The sequence below is a fragment of the Pelophylax lessonae genome (assembly GCF_965119305.1).
Source record: "Pelophylax lessonae genome assembly, chromosome: 5".
In the NCBI taxonomy this organism is placed as follows: domain Eukaryota; kingdom Metazoa; phylum Chordata; class Amphibia; order Anura; family Ranidae; genus Pelophylax; species Pelophylax lessonae.
Genome location: NC_138772.1, coordinates 82497443 through 82518810, shown reverse-complemented (window position 1 = coordinate 82518810; position 21368 = coordinate 82497443). Strand labels below are relative to the sequence as shown.

The 21368-nt window shown below is 45.2% G+C and overlaps 1 protein-coding gene across 2 annotated transcripts in view; it reads right to left on the bottom strand.

Annotated features, from left to right (window-relative positions):
• The window catches only part of WAC (WW domain containing adaptor with coiled-coil), a 120543-nt gene that overhangs the window by 57819 nt on the left and 41356 nt on the right, over positions 1-21368 (bottom strand). For both annotated transcript variants that reach the window (XM_082259695.1, XM_082259694.1), the window contains exons 4-6: positions 15527-15621; positions 9645-9760; positions 2165-2259 (exon numbers count right to left, since the gene is read on the bottom strand). In XM_082259695.1, the coding sequence (XP_082115821.1) occupies positions 2165-2259; positions 9645-9760; positions 15527-15621 (306 nt within the window). The remainder of the gene's footprint in view (positions 1-2164; positions 2260-9644; positions 9761-15526; positions 15622-21368) is intronic.

Sequence of the window (21368 nt, the reverse complement as noted above, 5' to 3'; positions counted from 1 at the left end):
GATCTCATCACTGCAATTTCTGACCTGAAGCCAAAGTGTGACTCAACCTGGCAGCCTTTACATTCCAACAATCACCAACTTTGCATGTTCCCTCATTTTTTACCCTGGTGACAACTACTTTCAAGACCAACAGAGAAGACACATCAGGGACACAGATGGCAATAAAAATCCGACAGCCTTTCCCCACTCGATCCAAAAAAAAAAAAAAAAAAAAAATTTAGCTATACACTTTAAGGGACAACATAGTTCAATTGATAACATACATAACATTACATGAAAAGATTAGCAAAAGTTCCACATGTGTAACAATGACCAAATAATTTCAAATTAAAAACTTTGAAAAAAATAAAGCAATTAACTCAATAGCTTTTAAAACAAACAATCACTACAAAGCAAGAGGAGCAATGATGTATATTAAATGTTATAACATCGCTGCTCTCCTTCTCCCTTTCTGCCCTCTGATTGGAAATTCTGATTAGTGAAATCCACCCACCCCTGAGCGCGGACGACCTAAGACAGGGGTCTTCAAACTATGGCCCTCCAGTTCAGGAACTACAATTCCCATCATGCCTAGTCAGGTCTGTGAATGTCAGAGTTTTACAATGTCTCATGGGATGTGTAGTTCCGCAACAGCTGGAGGGCCGTAGTTTGAGGATCCCTGACCTAGGATAATACTACTCCTCGTTCCAAATCAAACTATCTTTTTTACCCCAAAAGTTCTGGATGGCTCCTCTTCATACTGCGCAGGTGAAACACTAGTCCTATTTATTCCTGTGGTTAAGCCATACTCATAGTGACTTCCAGTGGTCTCTTAGGGTATGGCTTTTCTATATGAATGAGGGCAATGTGACAATGCTTATAAAAAGGGAGGTGGCTGGGACCTCAGAGAAAGCCCACTGGATAGAGGAAGAGGAGTATTATTGAACGCTGCATTTAAGGGGAATTTAATAAAGGAAAAATTCACTAAAGGTGATGGTGTCCCCCTAAAGTTAAACTCCAGGTTTTGTGTTACTTGAGATAGTTTGCTGGGGCCAAGCCGGCTGAAACAAACTATTTCCTTTAAGTGGAGTTCTGGCCTCGGGGGTCAATTTGAGCTAAAAATACCCCTGGGACAGTCAAGGTTAGTACATTCCATAATGGATAGCCTCTGAACTGTCCCGGGTCGCACTTACCTGTAAGAAGAAATACTTGCCTTTAAAATTTCTTCTCCAGCGCTGCCATCTCAGGTGTGGGCAGCTGAAGCCACAGTGTCCCTCTTCGTGTCCTCATCCGTGAGATTGGAGTCCCACAATGCACTGCACCGGCCCCGCTCGTCACTTCTGGTGCAGGCGCGGCATGCCCGGAAGCTGTTTAGCAGTGAATGCCGCGCATGCACCTGAAGTGAAGAGCGGGGCCGGTGCAGGCGCATTGATTCCTGGGAGCGATGACGTTCAGCTCCCAGGAATCATCGCAAACCAGAAGTGACAGCGCAGGCCGCGGACGCAGAGGGAGGAAGTGGAAGGAAGGGGAGTATATTTTCTTCTATAATAAGGTAAGTGACAAAAAAAAAAAAAAAAAAACGCCAGTATCCATTTCTTTTTCAGGTTCCCCTTAGAAAGCGGATGGCCCAAAATCAATTTTAACGATTTTGAGGCCGGAACTCCGCTTTAAAGGAGCCATCAGCACTGTATTAGCTACTGTACATATAGTATTCAATGCTGTGCTCGGGCAGCGGTACAGGACGTCCCCATCTGTTGCTTTTATAAAATGGAGTCAGGCTGAGAGCTACTAGGCCGTTCACAGGAAAACTTGCATTTTTATGAAGGAATATAATGCTCCCTGTGATTGGCTGCGATAGAGAAGCGGGTAAAGGACCTGATTTCAACCAATCATAGGAAGCCCCAGATTCATTCATAAAAATGCAAAGCTTCCAGTAAATGGCTGAGAAGCGCTCAGCCTGATTGGATTTTGTGCCAGCAGTTTCACCCAAACAAACTAAAGTAACAAAACCTAGAGTTAGACTTGAAAGTTAGGTGGAAGCTTACTAAAGATGTGCAAGTTTAACATTCCAGAAGTGGAACCTAGCATAATCATTAACCAAACAGAGCCTCAGGGCAACATGTCACTCATATAATGATAAAAAGAAATATAATATACATATATGAAATAGAAGCTTAAAATTCACCCGTAGCTGTGGCTTGCATTGCTTCTCTTCTGTAGTCTCGGTCTTTGGGGAAACTGTTAACTGCCACTTTACTGGACTCCTTCTGGCGTTGTTCCCTGTGAAAGTAAAGGGTAACCGTGTAATCAGTTACATGTTTTCAGCACTATGAATAATACTTTTTCAGGACAGTAAAAACAATAGAGGCAGGCAAAAACCAAAATTCATCTTCCCTGCTAGGTTGTAGGAAGGCACACAGGAAACTGCAGAAATAAGCTTTTATTTGTGGCAACATTAACCACTTGCCGACCGCCGCCCGACTATATACGGCGGCGGTCAGCCCCTCCCAGGCAAAGTGACGTATCGGTACGTCACTAGCCTGGGAGCCAACAGGGGGCGAGCGCGCGCAGCCGGAGGTGCGCTCCCGCCCCCGCTCGTACCCTAAGAAGCCCGCGCGTGTGACCGGCGGACCCGATGTCTGCCGGTCACTCGCGATCGTAGGGTGGAGAGGGAGAAAGGCAGGCGGCTAATGTAAACAAAGCCGCCTGTCATTCTTCCCTGTGTAAAAGCACAGATCACTCGTTCCTGCTATGTAGGACCGTTGATCTGTGCTGTTACACACACAGCCACATGCAATCACAGTTAGAAGCACGCCCCTAGGGACACACTTAACCTCTCCCTCTCCAATAAAGTTAACCCCTTCCCTGCCAGTGTCATTTTTACAGTAACAGTGCATATGTATAGCACTGATTATTGCAGTAATGTCACTGGTACCCCCAAAAGTGTCAAAAATGTCAGTCAAGGGTCCGATCTGTCCGCTGCAATGTCGCAGTCTCGCAAAAAAAAATCGCAGATCGCCGCCATTACTCGTTAAAAAAAAAAACAATAAAAATGGCAAAAATCTTTCCCTTAGTTAGTAAACGCAATAACTTTTGCGCAAACCAATCAAAATACGCTTTTTGCAATTTTTTTTTACCAAACATATGTAGCAGAAAACAAATTGGCCTAAAATGTTAAAAAATTTTGATTTTTACATTTTTTGGGGGGGGAATTTCATATAAAAAAATGCGAAAAATATTGTTATTTTTGCAAAATTGACGCTCTTTTTTCGTTTATAGCGCATGATCAAAAAATCGCACAGGTGATCAAATACCACCAAAAGAAAGCTCTGTTTGTGGGAAAAAAAGGATGTCAATTTTATTTGGGTACAGCGTCGCACGACCGTGCAATTGTCCGTTAAAGTCACGCAGTGCCGAATCGCAAAATAGGCCCTGGTCAGGAAGGGGGTAAAATCTTCCGGGGCTTAAGTGGTTAAATACCGCAAAGCTGTCAACACCTTTATCTCACCGTCACACTGGTGCGATTTGTCATGCGATTTAACCGGTCCAAATCACATTACAAGTCATACCCTATTGACGCCAATAGAACTGTTCAAAAAAACAAATTCCTGCACTATTATTGCGGATTTCAGGTTCAACTTGCACAGACATTGAGGCATCAAATCGGAGCCAAGTTGCACACATGCGGCTTTGAAATTGTGCGATTTCAACTGAAGTGGCAAGATTTCAAAGTCAGATTTATTGTGACCGGTGGCGAAAACCATTCCCCCCATCTGCATATATCGATAGCCATCAACTACAAGTGCTTGCAGGTAGCTGTACATATCTTGAAGTACACCACAAAAGCCCTGTTTTCTTGTACAAATGCCTACCTCTGTTTCTGAAGTCAGAAATCAGACATGTACCACCCCCCACTATTTGTTAGGAATGTTGTCTATTAAAATTAACAGACCAGTAGTGCTGAGGCTTGGAGGGACAGACCACAGCGCTACATTTAGCAATTGGCTGAATTTGCATAAAGGAGTCCTGAGTTTCAGAGCTTATTCAGAATATGTCCAACTATCTTCAGACATTTCTTGGAACCCGTTAGCCATCTACGCTATTAAAATGAGTTTTAAAGTAAAGATGGGAACACCTAAAACAGACCGAAACCATCCTATCCTTTCCAGCTGTGGAAGGTGCCATCCTAGCCTCTATTTTAGATGTGGTGATAACATGGTGCTACACATGTGATCAGCTACTAAATCAACCATACAAGAGTTTGAAAGTTCAGATAAGCGGCTATAAAAGCACATTGAAAAACACAATGAAAAATCAATCTAATTTTAATAAATAAAATTATAAGTCCAGTAAACCATACAGTGTTTTACCAAATGTTCTCCATAATGTGAGCAACATAATCGCAAATCTTCAAAAAGTGGTAAGGCGCCTGTGCTTCACAACACACCATTGGTATAACACTCACCAGATTTGACTGACCACCTGTTACAAAATGGTTTCTACAACCGTCATAAAACTCTCACTGGGTGGTTTGTTAGATGGGCTACTGATGTACAGATTTGATGCACTTTTATTGATTTCCACAGCATTTTCTGTTATGAACCTTTTTCTATTTATTGATGTAATAGATTAATGCACTCTATTTGTATAGATTAAGGCCCCTTTCACACTGTAGAGTCCGTCTGCGTTTTTCTCAGCGGGGATCGATCCGCCGATGCCCTGCTGAGCAGGCCGATGGCCGCTGTGTGCGGAGACAGAGCTGTCAGGTCCCCACTGTTCTCTATGGGGGAATCAGATGAGAATGGACCGTCTGTCCCTTCTAATCCGATCCTATCAGAGTATGGTCTGTGTCAATATATGACCTTATTCTGGTGCAGGGGAACAGCTATCACCATGAGTGTTTTGCTGTTTTTTTCTCATTGCCATCTATAGTGCCATTAGGCCCTTTATTCTCAGCTCATCAGCGTCTTCCTCTTGTGATTGCCTTTTTGTGCATTTGCGAAGGGAGCTGCTATGACATAGGTGCTGACCAATGTCCTGTTACTGGAAGGTAGGCAGTCAGGAGATCAGCCAATGTGCACCTTGTCTTTGTGAAAATAGCAGGTGGAACTGTGTCAGCTGGAAGGTGTATTACAAGTACATCAACACCCAAGCAGCAACACTGAGTGGAAAATCTGCCAAAGTAATAGTTTTTTTTTTTTATTACCACCTAACACCTACAAAATAGAAACTTTTAAAGCGGGGAACACAGTAAGTAATTTACACCCCACATGTAAAAACAGGATTCTGTCAAAGACCTTGTCTTATTTCATCCACACTGCAGGTTTCCCAGAGGGAACCAAACAACCTATCACGGAGGGTAAACGCCCAATGGGGTCTTAAAGGTCGGGGTGCCATAAGAATGTTGCTAACTACACTAACTGCACCTCATGCCAAGGTGAGCACCAAACACAGTTCCAGTGCCCGAAGCAAACATTGCACACTGCTGCTCCAGGGTGTGCGTATGATTCCCAAGATCAAAGGTGATTGATCTAGAACTGCTAGCGAGACATGAGGCAATAAGCAGTTGGATCTTGCTACAAGTGTTAGTAAAGAAAAATTTTAAAAAATGGTTTAGAAACTACACCATAGTAGGGCGACACTAGCAAAAAAACTGAAGTCAATGGGGTTAAAGGGGAATGCACTAAGGGTTCTTTGCTGCACTGTCAAGTTCCTCATATGAAGGCAGAGCACTTAGAGAGCTTGCAGCAGTAACTGGTCATAATGAACACTAAGACAGCTTAACCACTTAACCTTAGGTGGACATCATATGACAACCTTAGGTTGAAGTGGAAAGATCTGAATGATGCCTGCAGCTGCAGATGTAAACACTGCCATTTTTTTTAGCTGTAAAGTTAAAGTTAGAGTTTGGCGCTACCAGAGTCACCAGTGATTGTTCCGAGGCCAACCTGTGAAGGAACCTGGACAACAACTGAATCGGAGGAAAGGCAAAAATCAGACGATACTGATGCCAAGGCACCACCAACGCGTCAGAGGCGTCTGCCAGAGGATCGCGCGTTCTTGCCACAAACTTTTCCACCTTGTGGTTTAGCCGAGACGCGAACAGATCCACATCTGGGGACCTCCACTTCACGCACAGCATTTGAAAAACCTCCGGGTGCAGGGACCATTCCCCCTGGTCCAGGGTCTGGCGGCTCAGATAATCTGCCTGCCAATTCTCCACACCCGGAATGTGCACTGCCAATATCGCCGGGACATGAGTCTCGGCCCAAGACAGAATACTGGTCACTTCCTGGGCCGCCCGGGCACTCCTGGTGCCCCCTTGGTGGTTAATGTACGCTACCGCAGTGGCATTGTCCGTCTGCACCCGTACAGGACGGCCCTGAAGACGATCCGACCAATGGAGCAGGCACAGCCTGATCGCTCTAAATTCCAATAAGTTTATCGGAAGGGAGGATTCCTCCTCCGACCAAGTGCCATGGGCAGACAGGTTGCCCAGAACGCCACGCCACCCCAGCCCAACAGGCTGGCATCCGTGGTCATTACCGTTCACAGAATTGGAAGAATTTTCCGTCCGACACCGCCGGGGACTGAAGCCACCACAATAGTTCCATTCTGGTTTGGCGACTCAGAGACAACCTCAGGTCCAAGGACTGAGGAAGTCTGTCCCACCTGGCCAGGATCTCCGCTTGGAGAGATCGCGTGTGAAACTGTGCAAATGGTATCGCCTCGAAGGCGGACACCATCAACCCCAGGGACGGCATACAGGTCCGGAGTGACGAGGATTTGTTGTCCCTGAGGGACCTGACCTCGCTCTGCAGGGTCCAGGCGATTGTCCTCCGGTAAGAACACCTTTGCTTGAGCAGAGTCCAGAACCATTCCCAGATACGGGAGAAGAACCGAAGGCGACAAGGTCGACTTCTGAATGTTGATAGTCCAAACGAACTCCTGGAGCATCTGGACCGTAGTGGACAGATCGCGCAGCAGGCTCTGACTGGCACTAGACCTTAACAGGAGATCGTCCAGATATCCCAATACCGCAATGCCCTGTGCCCACAACAGGTGCTAAAACTTTGGCAAAGACCCTTGGAGCTGAAGCGAGACTGAAAGGTAACGCCACAAACTGGTAATGATCCTCCGCGATAGCGAATCGGAGATACCTCTGATGACCCTCGAAAATGGGGATGTGTAGATACGCATCCTTCAGGTCTATAGAGGCCATGAATTCCCCCAGATTCAGGGAGGCCACCACCGAGCGGATTGATTCCATATGGAATTCCCGAACGCGCAAGAAGCGGTTCAGAGCTTTTAAGTCCAGAATCGGACGCACTTTGCCCTCCTTTCTAGGCACAGTGAACAGATTCGAATAAAAACCCCAAAACCTGTCCCGATGAGGCACCGGGACGACAACCCCCTGGGCGAGGAGATCCTGTACCGCTTGATGCAGGTCCTGTAACCGTCCTGGGGTCAAATGAAGATTTGAGGTAAAGAATCTGTTCGCCGGCCGTGAAAGAAATTCGATCTTGTAACCTGACCGAATGATTTCCTTAACCCACCTGTCCGAGATTCGGAGCAGCCAAGGTTGGAGGAAACCGCGCAAACGTTCCCTCCCACCCCTGAAACTGGTGAGGGCGCCCCTTCAGGCAGAGGCGGACTGAGCCGCCGTCCCAGCCTGCCCCGATTTTTGTTTGCCGAACTAGGGCTTTTTCTGGCCACCTTGGCCCTTGAAGGGTATTCCCTTGTTCTGCACCTTGAAGGCACAAAAGGACCCCTGATTAGGTTTAAAGGAGGGAGCCCACTTGCCGCGGAAAAATTTTCCCTTAGGGTTCTGGGACAGCAAGGTGCTCTTACCCCCAGTGACTCCTTTAACAAATTCATCCAAGGATTCCCCAAAAAGGCGAGACCCAGCATAGGGGAAATCAGCCACCGTCTTCCTGGATTTTTGGTCAGACGACCAGCTTTTCAACCAGATTAAGCGACGGTTAATCACTGCGACACTGGACAGGCGTATCGCCAAAGGAGCCTCATTTAGAGCCGCATCGCACAAATACATGACCCCTCGAGAAATCTGATCCACCATCTCCAATGTAGTGGGAGGGGCAGAGTCGGCCACGAGGGTGCATTTGAGCACCTTGGTCCAATCCGTCACAGCCTGAGCCACCATTACAGAGGCAAAAATAGGCTTGAGCATGGAACCCGCCACCATGTAGGAATGTCGGGCAAGAGATTCCAGCCTCCTATCCATAGGGTCCCTAAACACCGGAGAGTCCTCGGTGGGGAGCAGGGTAGCTTTGTTCAATCTGGCCACCGTGTGATCCACTTGAGGCACACACCAGCGCGCAGCCGTAGTAGCCGCAAAAGGGTAGAGAAGTTGAGTCATCCACCCCTGCAGCCTCCGCCTCCCCTCAGATTCTTGCAGGTCCTGAGAAGAGCGAGACCCCGAAAGGGCCACGCTACCTACAGCAACCATGTCACACTCAGAATCAGAAGAAAAGGAAATCCTAGGCCTTTTCCTAGCAGCACGGGACTCCTCACAGGGGTACCGCACAGCAAATCGCTTAGGGACCACAAGGGGATGTTTTGGCCGTTCTGACTCTTTAGCGACAATTCTGTCAAAATAGAAGGGGAAAGGAATCACCTCTGCAATTCTGGATGGCTTGTGAGTGCCAAAGAGAACCTGCGCCTCCCTTGCAGCTTCAGCTATGTCCTCCATTTTTAAGGTCTCATGCACAGATACAATCAGAGCATCCATCAGCACCTTTATGTGCACGGTTGCAGAAGTGGAGGAATCATCCTCACTATCTGAGAACTTAGGACGCATGGTCGCAGACCCAGCAGTGACCCACATCCGCGACAGCCGAATCCGATTCAGGATTTGCGGAGACAGAGGAGGCAGGGGGCGCTTTGTGCTAGCTTGTAGTTTAAAAATCACCTCCACCTGGGAAACAAAGGACTCCTGGACTGCAGTCAGTGCATCGATGGATGGTTGGGACCCAGAGGGCCTGCAGCCTCAGAGGGGATCAGGCGGGGAAATGTGTGCCAAAGATCCCATGAGTCAATAGGGGGACCCCACAAGAAAAGGTGTAAAAACACTTAAAGGGACACCCACACTGCTTTGGCAACACCACTCAGCCGCTAGTAAAAGAGCACCCAATCGATCCTCAGCAGAGAGTGAGAAGACCCCACCAGACTGACCACAAGTATAATTTTTTTTTTTTTTTAAATCTATACACAAATGTTTTGCCTTTCAATTCTTACAAACTGAGTGGGCTGTTTTACAAGGTGATCGTTTACAACCACTTGAAAAGGAAAGGCAATGAGGCCATGAGGAACTAAACTCCCACTGGAATTAAGCATAAACTAAGTTTTAGAACACGTAGAAGTGAATGCCATACATTTGGCTGAAAGCAGTTATGACTGCAGCAGTACTGGATCAGTCACATTTGCCGCTGGTCACTAAAACTTGTAGGCAACAACTTCTAAGTTTCCCAAAGCGAGTAATAAGAGTACATTTCAATTGGGCAGCAGCATAGTGAAAGGCCTAGCGAACGTATACTGTAATACATTTCTGATAAAAATCATTAAGTAGCAGCAGACAAACATGAAACAGGATACAACAAAAGCAATAGCAATGTGAAGGTATAGATGGTCTGATAAATACAAACCTTTCCAGCCACTCTTTCGGTTTCTCCCACTGGGACACTTCTGTTCTGCAGTTATAATAGTATTTTTTGCCTGAGGAACTGATATGCTCAGACCAGTCATCTGCTGGATCATAAGCCTGCAAAGAATAAAAACGTATGCAAAACTCAATCACGTTAACCAGAACTAGGTGCAATATATGTAAAGTATAGATTCAAATTTCATTCTGTAGTTTTTTCAGAGCTTGTGCAAACGGCAGGTGCAAGCCACACTTTTGTTTTAGATTTACTGTACCACAACACAATCACAAGCAAGAAGGCCTGCCTGGAGGAGTCAAAGAACAAAAGTCATAACACTAAGCTCTTGTTTATACCAAGCCAATTATTTCAGCAAGCTTTTCCAGGCCTGTGCTTTGGGAAACACCCAGCAGTACACAGAATGCACATAATACATCTGGTAACCAAAAGCCCAAAGCCTATCTGCCAATCCCTCCACTGGCTTCCCATTACCCAACATATAAAAATCAAAACACTAACATACAAAGCCATTAACAACGGTCTCAAGCTACATCACCAATCTTGTCACCAAATATCACCCAAACCGTCCTCCCATGACCTCCTGCTTTCTAGCTCCATTGTCTCCTTCTCCCACCTTCCTCTCCAGGACTTCGCCAGAGCCTTGCCCATCCTCTGGAACTCACTCCACCAATCCTTCCAGCTATCTCCTACTCTGTACACTTTTAGACAATCCCTGAAACCTCATCTCTTCACGGAGACCTATCCTGAATTCAGCCAATAACCAAAATCTAATTCTCCCATCTGTTCATCCCTCACATTTATTACCTTTTATTCCACCAGCCCCTCCCAATTAGATAGGAAGCTTGCAAGAGCAGGGCCCTCCTAACCCTCTTGTATTTAATAGTATTGCTGCTGTATTGCCTCTCTTTATATTGTAAAGCACTGCGCAAAATGTTGGTGCCATATAAATCCTGTATAAGAAAGAAATATTTTATACAACACATTTTTAACTGAACCAGATTATACTTCTGTCACCTTTATCGTACTTCACAAACCCCATTTTATGCTCGGTGATAATAAATCAAAGAGCATAGGGTCACAGCAGCAAGTACAAAAACGTAGACCAACACTGGCTAGGCAAGAATAGTCATGCTGCTGACCTACACTCACTGTAAGGTTTCTTTCACACTTGTACAACATAGGATCGGAATTGTGAGACCAAAAGTCATTCATCCCAGAGAGCCGTTCCAATTAACACTACTGAAGTCGCTGCAACTTCAGAAAAGGTTCCTACATTACTTTGATCGAACTTTAATGCCAGAGTGTGTAAGTGTCATATCAAAGTCGGACTCCAAAATAGCACTGAAAATTGCGCAACTTTGGAGTTGGCTAATGTGAAAGGAGCCTAAACAACAGCATGTGCTTAGCATAGGGGCAAATTATAGTTGTAAACAAATGCAAAATAAACATCTTACAATAGCTATTGATCCATCCATAAGGGTCATTAAAGCATTTGTTACCCCAACACTTCATTATTCTGATATGTGCCTGCTGTACCACAGGGCTCGACAATCCCCGGGCGCCAGGTCGCATTTGCGACTAGAATTAGCGACCTGGCGCCTGGGGTGCCCTGCAGGAGGTGTCCTGTCCCTTTTACGCCCCCACCTCCTTCTCCGAGTGCACGGACTTCCACGCCGTCCAAAAATTGAGGCCCCGGCTTTTCGGACTTCTTCTGTGAGATGAGAGAGGCTGGGGAACTGGCACCCTCTTGTGGTGGCCGGGAGAAATGCCTGTTCTCAATGCCTTCCCATCTCCTTCTAAACAGGAGAGGAGAGATAAGTTTTGCAGGCTTCATCTCTGTCCAGTTACCTTTGCTTGGACAGGGAGTGGGGTTATTATTAATTTATTTTTTAAATTTAAAAAAAATTTATAACATTTTTTTAATTATTAAAAAAAAAAAAAAAATTTTTTTTTTTTCCTTCAATTCTTATATATAAAAAAAAAAAAGATAGAATATAAATACTATATATATATATATATATATATATATATATATATATATATATATATATATATATATATATATATATATAATCTTTTTTTCCTCATCACAGCTGAAGGCCCCTTCCACACGGGCTGTCTGATCATGTCCGCCTGTCAGTTTTTCAGGCAGACCTGATCGGACCCTTCATTCTCCTCTATGGAGCGGTAATCTGCAGCCATCTGATCCTGTCTGCCAAAAACAGACGGATGGTGGTTCTATTTTCTATCCATCCTGTGGATCGGATCAGATGGCATCGGATGGAAAGAGACAGACAGTCTGTTTCCATCCAATTGCGCTATAGAGGAGAGTGGGGTTCTATTCGTTTCATTAAATAAAGCTTGGTTGTTTAAAAAAAAAAAAAACTGGCTCCTAACTTTTTTAGCTGGCTCCTAGATTTCAGACAAATTTGTCAAGTCCTGCTGTACCATATACTTGTATGAGAAAGTATCCTGTTCTCTTTGTATTGCTTCCTTTACGAGAAATCCCTGGTGTTCCTGCCAGTCCCTCTGCTTTCCTAATAAAAACTGACCACACCAAGCAGGAGACCACAGTGGTTAGTTCTCTAGCTATGCTGGGAAGTCCATGTGCTCCCCTCCAATGATCAGACTTGTCCTGATATGCCCCTGTTGCACAGACATTCGCTGGTAAGCTCAGTATCCTGCTGCTTCTCCTCCCTCAGCTCTTATGTAGCTGAAAACAGAGGGAAGGTGATCACAAAGAGGGGGGGGGGGGGGGAATGCATACTTTTTTATGTCTATACAAAAATCATTTCTATTTTAAACTTAATGGCTTGTTTTACAAGGTGACTGTTTACAATCACTTTAACAATGCAAAGCTTTCAAACCAAAAAAAAAAAAAATGCATGCTTCTACAGTCCACAATATTGCCCTGAAATAATCTTGATTCGCTCCAAGACACTGAGCTACCTAATCAAGACATTGAGTTACCTACATAACATCACAACTAGCCAATGTGTGGGATCTCAGCAGTGAGCTGCCTGTAGTTGACACACAGATCTTAGGAAATCAAACAAAGTATGGTGTCGGTAGGTGATTCACCGAAAACACCGCTGCTTACCACACTCTTTTGGCCGATACCTCGACACTTCTTCGGTCACTAAAATAAAGGATAAGCCTCCATTGCGTAGCGTATGTTATGTCCAGACAAACAAACGTAGCATCCACTCACAGTTAGGGAGTTCACTATCAGCTTGGAGAGGTGTTCACCGGACCGCTTCCGCGTTCCACCGGCTCAAACCACCGTTCCCGGAAGTGACGTATTGACGTACGTGAACCACGCCCTACGCGTTTCGTCATACGACGTCATCTGGAGCGTGCCGTCCATCTCTACTCCCGGTCTTTTTATAGGCTGGGATGGCGCCATCTTGGTGTACCTACTTTGCGACCGAACACGGCGGCCATCTTGGTATACCTATCCCGTAGCCTAGATAATATTTACTCATCATGTGAACTCCCTTCATGCTGTGTTTGCCGTACTTATAAAACAATAATCTTTATTAAAACAACAAGTACGACTAAACATAAATGACTATTGGTAATTAAAATGGAATTAAAAATTTATTAAAATTGAAATGTGCTAAGAGTGATGTGTCTGGTTAAATCGGTAGTGAGCCGATACCCAGTGGTGCCGTGATACAAATAAAAATACTCAAAATAATTTTATTATGGTGACGTTGTGATCTAGTGGGGTGTATTAATTATACTTAATATAATATAAGCTCGTGGGCCCACGTGTCTACGCAAAATAGTGCTAGACTATAAAGAAGGTGCCCATACATATACCAATCTAATCGGTGAGATAGAAATCGTGCTGAAAAATATTTTTGTTTTTTTTGGAAACAAGATTAATCTTTTAAAAGGCAATTTCTCAGTAAGTCCATCCGCTGTACTATAAGTCCATATCTTTGTAAACTTTGTTATTCTGAACAGGTATGTAGTAAAAATCCATTGTAGATCCAAGTTTTTCCAGAGGACATCTACAATGGATTTTTACTACATACCTGTTCAGAATAACAAAGTTTACAAAGATATGGACTTATAGTACAGCGGATGGACTTACTGAGAAATTGCCTTTTAAAAGATTAATCTTGTTTCCAAAAAAAACAAAAATATTTTTCAGCACGATTTCTATCTCACCGATTAGATTGGTATATGTATGGGCACCTTCTTTATAGTCTAGCACTATTTTGCGTAGACACGTGGGCCCACGAGCTTATATTATATTAAGTATAATTAATACACCCCACTAGATCACAACGTCACCATAATAAAATTATTTTGAGTATTTTTATTTGTATCACGGCACCACTGGGTATCGGCTCACTACCGATTTAACCAGACACATCACTCTTAGCACATTTCAATTTTAATAAATTTTTAATTCCATTTTAATTACCAATAGTCATTTATGTTTAGTCGTACTTGTTGTTTTAATAAAGATTATTGTTTTATAAGTACGGCAAACACAGCATGAAGGGAGTTCACATGATGAGTAAATATTATCTAGGCTACGGGATAGGTATACCAAGATGGCCGCCGTGTTCGGTCGCAAAGTAGGTACACCAAGATGGCGCCATCCCAGCCTATAAAAAGACCGGGAGTAGAGATGGACGGCACGCTCCAGATGACGTCGTATGACGAAACGCGTAGGGCGTGGTTCACGTACGTCAATACGTCACTTCCGGGAACGGTGGTTTGAGCCGGTGGAACGCGGAAGCGGTCCGGCGAACACCTCTCCAAGCTGATAGTGAACTCCCTAACTGTGAGCGGATGCTACTTTGTTTGTCTGGACATAACATACGCTACGCAATGGAGGCTTATCCTTTATTTTAGTGACCGAAGAAGTGTTGAGGTATCGGCCAAAAGAGTGTGGTAAGCAGCGGTGTTTTCGGTGAATCACCTACCGACACCATACTTTGTTTGATTTCCTAATCACTACACGGGGTTTTGGCAATATCAGCACTCGGCACTTTATTTGTATAAGTATATGCATAACATATGATGTTTACAGTATGGTACACTAGGCACAGCCCATAAATAGCACGTAGCACTTTATATATCTTATTGCGTGCACCTTTAGCACTATATGCACTTTCTATTTTACACATGCACGTTTTATAAGTGGTAGCGCCGGTCCCAACATTTTTGCAATTCTTTCTATTTTACTACCTCAGAGGTAGGTTGGAGGCAGCTTACACCACCTTTTTAAACTTTTTAAGCCTGATTCAGTATACGGAAAACTCCATAGCGCTGGTATACATTCCTTTTTTCGACACACAGATCTTACTCCCTCCTACTGTCAACAGAAGGCAGGGACTAGAAACAGGAGTGTTGTCTGCTTGCCTGGGCAATAGAACTGCAGAATCTCTTCTATAAGTACTATATAACTGCAGAATCTCTTCTATAAGTACTAGATCATTTAAAACTCACTTGATGGAAGGCTAAATTCATCAGAGGCTTGGTCAGCTTTAAAATATCTAAACGCAAAAAATGTCATTTTATTTGGAATAGTCAGTGTGCTAGAAAACAAGGGAAAAGTTTTCCAAAAGGAACAAATGTTCCAGTGACTACAGTCTAAAAGGGAGTTTAACTCATTTATAAAAGATTCCTACTAATTTCCTTTTGTATCTCTGGGACAGGAGGCGAAGGCACAGCTTCTCAAAAGGACACAGCAAAAAAAAGCAAAAAACCAACTCAAGTTTTTTTTTTTACTAATTTCCTATTTTATCTAAAACAATAAATAGAAATTTGGCTATACATACACAATATGTAAAACATCTGTTAATCACTTAGAATTTACATTGCATCCTGAAAATGTCACTTACAGAATCCGATGTCTTGCTTGGAGTAGAAGAATGTGAATTTGAGCTATGAAGAGCACTGTGGTTATGGGAATTTTCTTGTGGAGAAAAGCTGGTCCCTGGAAAAGAATTTCATAAAATACTGTAAGAAAACAAGCTAAAAAAAAAAAAAAAAAGTGTAAAAATAAAATGCCAGGAAATATATTTAGGCAGTGGAACCAAATACACTACTTGTCTTTCCCTGGGCGCACCAACCATGCAAGAGGGGTCTACCCAGGACAAAACGACTTGTAATGTGCTTCCAGGAAAACATAAGAGGCACTCTATAAACCAAAACACTTTACATAAAAACTGGATTTTTGTCTTACCGTAAAATCCCTTATCTCTTATATTCATTGACGGACACAGCTTCATATCTTCATTGACAGTTGAGTTATGCTGCTCTTCCTAGGAGTAGGACACTAGGCGGAAAAGAGTTAAAGCTCGGCTACACCCCTAGAGAGTCCCGGGGGGGGGGGGGGGGGGCACTCCCACTTCCTGCTATAGGATCTCAAATTTGTAACAAGCCGTGTCAGAAGAATACATAACCCAACTCCACAGAGGGGTGAGTGCTGTGTCTGTCAATGAACATCAGAGAAAAGGATTTTACGGTAAGACAAAAATCCAGTTGTCTTTCGTTCATTGACGGGCACAGCTTCATATATCTTCATTGACAGTTGGGACGTCCCAAAGTCGTGTCCTCATAAGGGGTGGGAAACAGCAAAAAAAGAACAGAGATCCCAAAAGGGCTTAAACAGCCAACAAAAGAGCATAATCCGGAACTGGGGCTCACCTACCAGGAAAGAAAAAAAAAAAAAAAAACCCTCAGAAGGCCGTAGCCTCTGTAACAGCAGCCTGCAAGACTTTGCAGCCAAAAGCAACATTCGCAAATGCCAGGACATCCATCTTGTACAACTTGGTGAATATATGTTTTAACAACCAGGTAAGCCGCCTTGCAAACCTGGACCACTGACACCGGATGACGGAAGGCCCAGAAGGCACTAAGCGCCCTCGTAGAATGCGCAGTAACAGGGAAAGGAGGAGCCTGACCCTTACACGGAATAGGCCTGCACCATTGTCTACCTGATCTATCTGGAAATGGTCTCAGCAGATGTGGCATGCCCCTTACGAGAACTATCCTTAAGGACAAATAAGGAATCTGATTTGCCAATTGACTCAGTCGCCGCTAGGTACACTCTGATGGCTCAAACCACATCCAGGGAATGTAAGGCAATCTCTTTTGGATGTTTTGGCTTAGGACACAGCGAAGGCAAGACAATGTCCTCATTCACATGGAAGCCAGAGACTACGTTAGGAAGGAATGACTGACAGGAACGGAGAACCCCCTTGTCCCTGTGAACCACTAGGTAAGGCGACCGACAGGACAACGCAGCCAGTTCTGAAACCCTGGGTGCCTAAGTAATAGCCACCAAGAAGGCCACCTTCTGTGATAAGAGTCAGTAGAGGACTCTCAGGAATATTTTCAAATGGCGGTTTTTGAAGAACCGGGGACCTCACTGGAGGAGCCAAAATGGCGAACTACCAGCACGAAAGTGTGAACCAAAAAATTTGTGGCTAACGGGTGCTGGGAAAAAATGGTCAAGGCTGAAATCTGGCCCTTGGTGGTGCCCAGAGCCAAATGCTTATCTACACCACCTTGTAGAAACTTGTAGAAACTCCAGAAGAAGCGATACCTAAAAAAGGAACGGGGGGGGGGGGGCTCCCCCGAGACTCACACCAAGTAATGTACGCCTTGCAAACCCAACAGATCTTCCGGGAAGTAGATTTTCTAGCTCTTGACAGAGATGGAATCACTGAATCCTTCAGTACCTGGCTTTCAATATCCGGGCCGTTAAACAGTAGTTAACCTCGTCAACGGGGAAGCCGATGCGTGTGTCAGGCAGCTCCGATTGCCGCCTGACAGTGACACACTATCGTTCCCCGCAGAGAGAGAAGGGCGGTCGTCTGTTTAACCCCTTGATCACCTATACTATTAACCCCTTCCCTGCCAATGGCATTATTAAAGTAACTGTGCATATTTTTAGCACCGATTACTGTAGTGTCACTGGTACCCCCAAAAGTGTCAAAAATGTCAGTTAGGGGTCCGATCTGTCCGCCGCAATGTCGCAGTCCCCCTAAAAATCGCAGATCGCCACCATTACTAGTTAAAAAAAATTACAAATCTTTACCGTAGTTAGTAGACACAATAACTTTTATGCAAACCATTCAAAATTTGCTTATTGCGATTTTTTTTTACCAAAAATATGTAGCAGAAAACAAAATTGGCAGAAAATGTTAAAACATTTTGATATTAAATTTTTTTTTTTTTTTGAGAATGTCAGCAGAATGTGAATTTTTTTTTTTTTAATTGACGCTCTTTGTTTATAGCGCAAAAATAAAAAAAAAAAAAAACGCACAGGTGATCAAATACCACCAAAAGAAAGCTCTATTTGTTGGGAAAAAACGGACATCAATTTTATTTGATTACAGCATTGCACGACCGCGCAATTGTCCATTAAAATAACGCAGTGCCGAATCGCAAAATAGGGCCTGGTCAGAAAGGGGATAGAATCTTCCGGGGCTGAAGTGGTTAAAGCAAGCGACTAAAGCAGAAAGAAATCTTCTCTAAGAGGGAGCAGCCAAGGAGCATCGTCTTACCTGTTATACATTAACCAGTCTTACCAACCCCCACGTACCAGGACCAACGAGGCCAGTCCGAAACTACCAGAATGCCTTCTGCTTAGAGTTTGCGCATAAGTTTAGGCAGAAGCTATAACAGAGGAAATGCATATTTTAGACAATACTGGCCCCAAGGGGGCACTAGAGCATCTGCCAAAGGATCTCGAGATCTTGCCACAAACCTCTGAACATTTCGGTTGATGCAAGAAGAAAGTAGGTCCACATCGGGAGTCCCCCAAGGGAGAGTTGTTGAAACCCCTCCAGGTGAAGAGACCATTCACCCAGACTAAGGGCCTAACAACTGAGGTAGCCTGCCAATTTTCCACCCCTGGAATGTGCACAGCAGAGAGGGCTGGAACATACTGTTCTGCCCACCTGAGAATGCCGGCCACTTCTTTGGCTGCAAGGGCACTCTTTGTGCCCCCTTGATGATTGACATATGCCACAGGCATGGCATTGTCAGATTCCGGGCACCCCTGGAAATAATCTGTCCACTGGGATAGAAAAAAGTCTGATCGCCCGAATTTCCAGAATGTCGATCGGCAGATTGGACTCCTTCCGAGTCCAAACACCCTGGGCCAAGTGCATGCCCAAGGTACCTCTCCAGCCAGACAAGTTGGCGTACGTGGAGATCACTGTCCAGTATAGGGAAAGGAAGGATTTTCCCTGTCAAAGCGCTGGGGAGCGGAGCCACCACAGCAAGGCGCTCCTCGTACTCTGGTTCAACCGGATCAGATTGTCCAGGGACCAAGGATTCTTGTCCCATTTGGCCAGAATCTCCCTTTGCAGAGGTCTGGTGTAAAACTGAGCAAACGGAACTGCCTCGAAGGTGGAGACCATCAATCCCAGCACTTGCATACAAGTCCTGAGAGGTGACCGGCGGTTGGACAACAAGAGCTGAATCGCATGCTGCGACTTCTGCAGTTTCTCCTCCGGAAAACACACTCGAGCCAAGGCTAAACCCAATGTCAGACCCAGGTACTTCAACCTGTTTGGGTGGGATCAGAGCTGATTTTTGAAAATTCAGCATCCAGCCGAACTCTTAAGGTTCGCACAGTGATGTCCAAGTCGTCCTGTAAGATGGAACGAGACTGCTCGCAGGAGTAGACTGTCCAGGTACCCCAGTACCGCAATCCCCCTGTATCGGAGCAAGGCAAGCACCGGGGCTAGCACTTTTGTAAACACCCGCGGAGCAGAGGGGAGACCAAAGGGTAAGGCCACGAATTGATAGTGCTCCTCGCTCACAACAAAGTGAAGAAAACGCTGATGCCTGACAAACTGGGATTTGAAGGTAAGAGTCCTTGATATTGATCGAAGCAACAAAAAAAAAAAACCCCTTGAAGGGAAGCCACTATGGTGCGAATGGACTCCATTCTGAATTTCTGAACCCGTACAAAGTGGTTCAGGGCCTTGAGGTCCAGGATTGGACAGACCTATCCCTCCTTTCTGGGAACAGTGAAAAGGTTTGAGTAAAACCCCTGAAAACGAACCAACTCTAAAACTGGTACAATGACCCCTTGTGAGAGCAAATCTTGTACCGCCCCCATAAGGCCACGCAACCAATCTGGGGACAGGTGCAGGTTGAAAGGAAAAAATCTTGCCAGAGGCAAGGACTGAAACTCGATCTTGTAACCTGATCAATTCGTGAACCCATTTGCCTTTTAATAAAGGTCAACGGGTGCGGAAAGAAACAAAGACGTCCCCCCCACCCCATGTGCGGGTGAGGGAATCCCTTCAGGTAGAGGGCTTGTCTGCAGGGTGGCGGAACTCGCTTTCGACTTACCATCCCAGGGTCTCTTGAAACCCCTTCCCCCCCCCCGAGAAGGCATGGGAGTATTTTGCACCCTTAACCTGCGCCCCCGCAGGACGAAAGGGCCGCTTGTGAGCTGAGAAGACAGGACCAAGTTTATGGCGAGGCTCTCTGCTTTTTGTGACCTGCGGAAGCAGGGTGCTCTTACCTACCATGAGACCTTTTATGATCTCTTCCATTTAAACTCAGAACAGACAATCCCCCACAAAGGGAAGATCTGTCGGCACCTTTTTGGAAGCTTGGTCTCCACACCAGCATTTCAGCCAAATCATGCAGTGAAGGATCACCGCAGTCACAGACGCCCAGCAGGCTAATCAGGCCACGTCCAGGAAGGCATCAATGATATACTGTAACCCCTGTATAAGCTGACCCGACAATTCCGCCAGCTTAGGGGGATGTTGACCCCCTTCCAAATCCTGGCGCAGAATTCTTGCCCATTCCTTTAAAGTCTTAGAGACCAAGGTAATAGTGAGCACCGGTCTCAAAATAGAACCCCTCACAGTGAAAAGATGGTGGACCAGAGACTCAGCCTTCCCGTCTACAGGGTCTTTAAAGGACAGAGAATCCTCCACTTGTAGCAAGGTGGTCTTATTTAGCCTGGAAACCTGAGAATCCACCACTGGTGGGACTGTCAGTTTAAGGAGGGACTCCTCAAAAGGATACCTCCTAGCGAAGTGCTTAGTATCCCAACAATGCGTTTCGGGGAAACCCACTGACTAGCGACAACCTTGTCAAAATAGGCAGGAAAGGGGAACACCTCAATCACCTTGGTCTGCAGGTACCAAATAGCACCAGAGTGGCCAACGCAGCATTAGCTGTGTTCTCCGTTTTTGAAGTTACTGGCACAATCTGTGCCTCCACAAGCGCCACCATGCATTCCAGGGAACCCCACTAACTAGCGACAAACTCATCAAAATAGGCGGGAAAGGGGGAACACCTTATTCGCCTTGGCCTGTGGGTACCAAATTGCACAGGGGTGGCCAACACAGCATTAGCTGTGTCCTCCATTTTTAAGGTTTTCCACACTGAAACAATCTGTTCCTCCACAAGCGCCTTTTCTTTGCAAATGTAGTGGAAGAGTACTCATCCTCACTGTGAGCACTCAAAGTGCGTGGACGCAGACCCCGTGGGGTTACTCGCGTCTGCGGCAGCCATGTCAGCCTCAAAATCATGAGGATGCAGAAGAAGCAGGTGAAGGTTGAGGGCGTTTTTTTACCATGTCTTTTCTGACGAGCCAAGTCCACTTGACACCAGTGACTGCAAAACTGCCGTCATGGCCGCCAGGGCGGATGGAGATTCAGAGATACTGCAGCCTCTGCGAGTGGGTCAGGTGGTGAC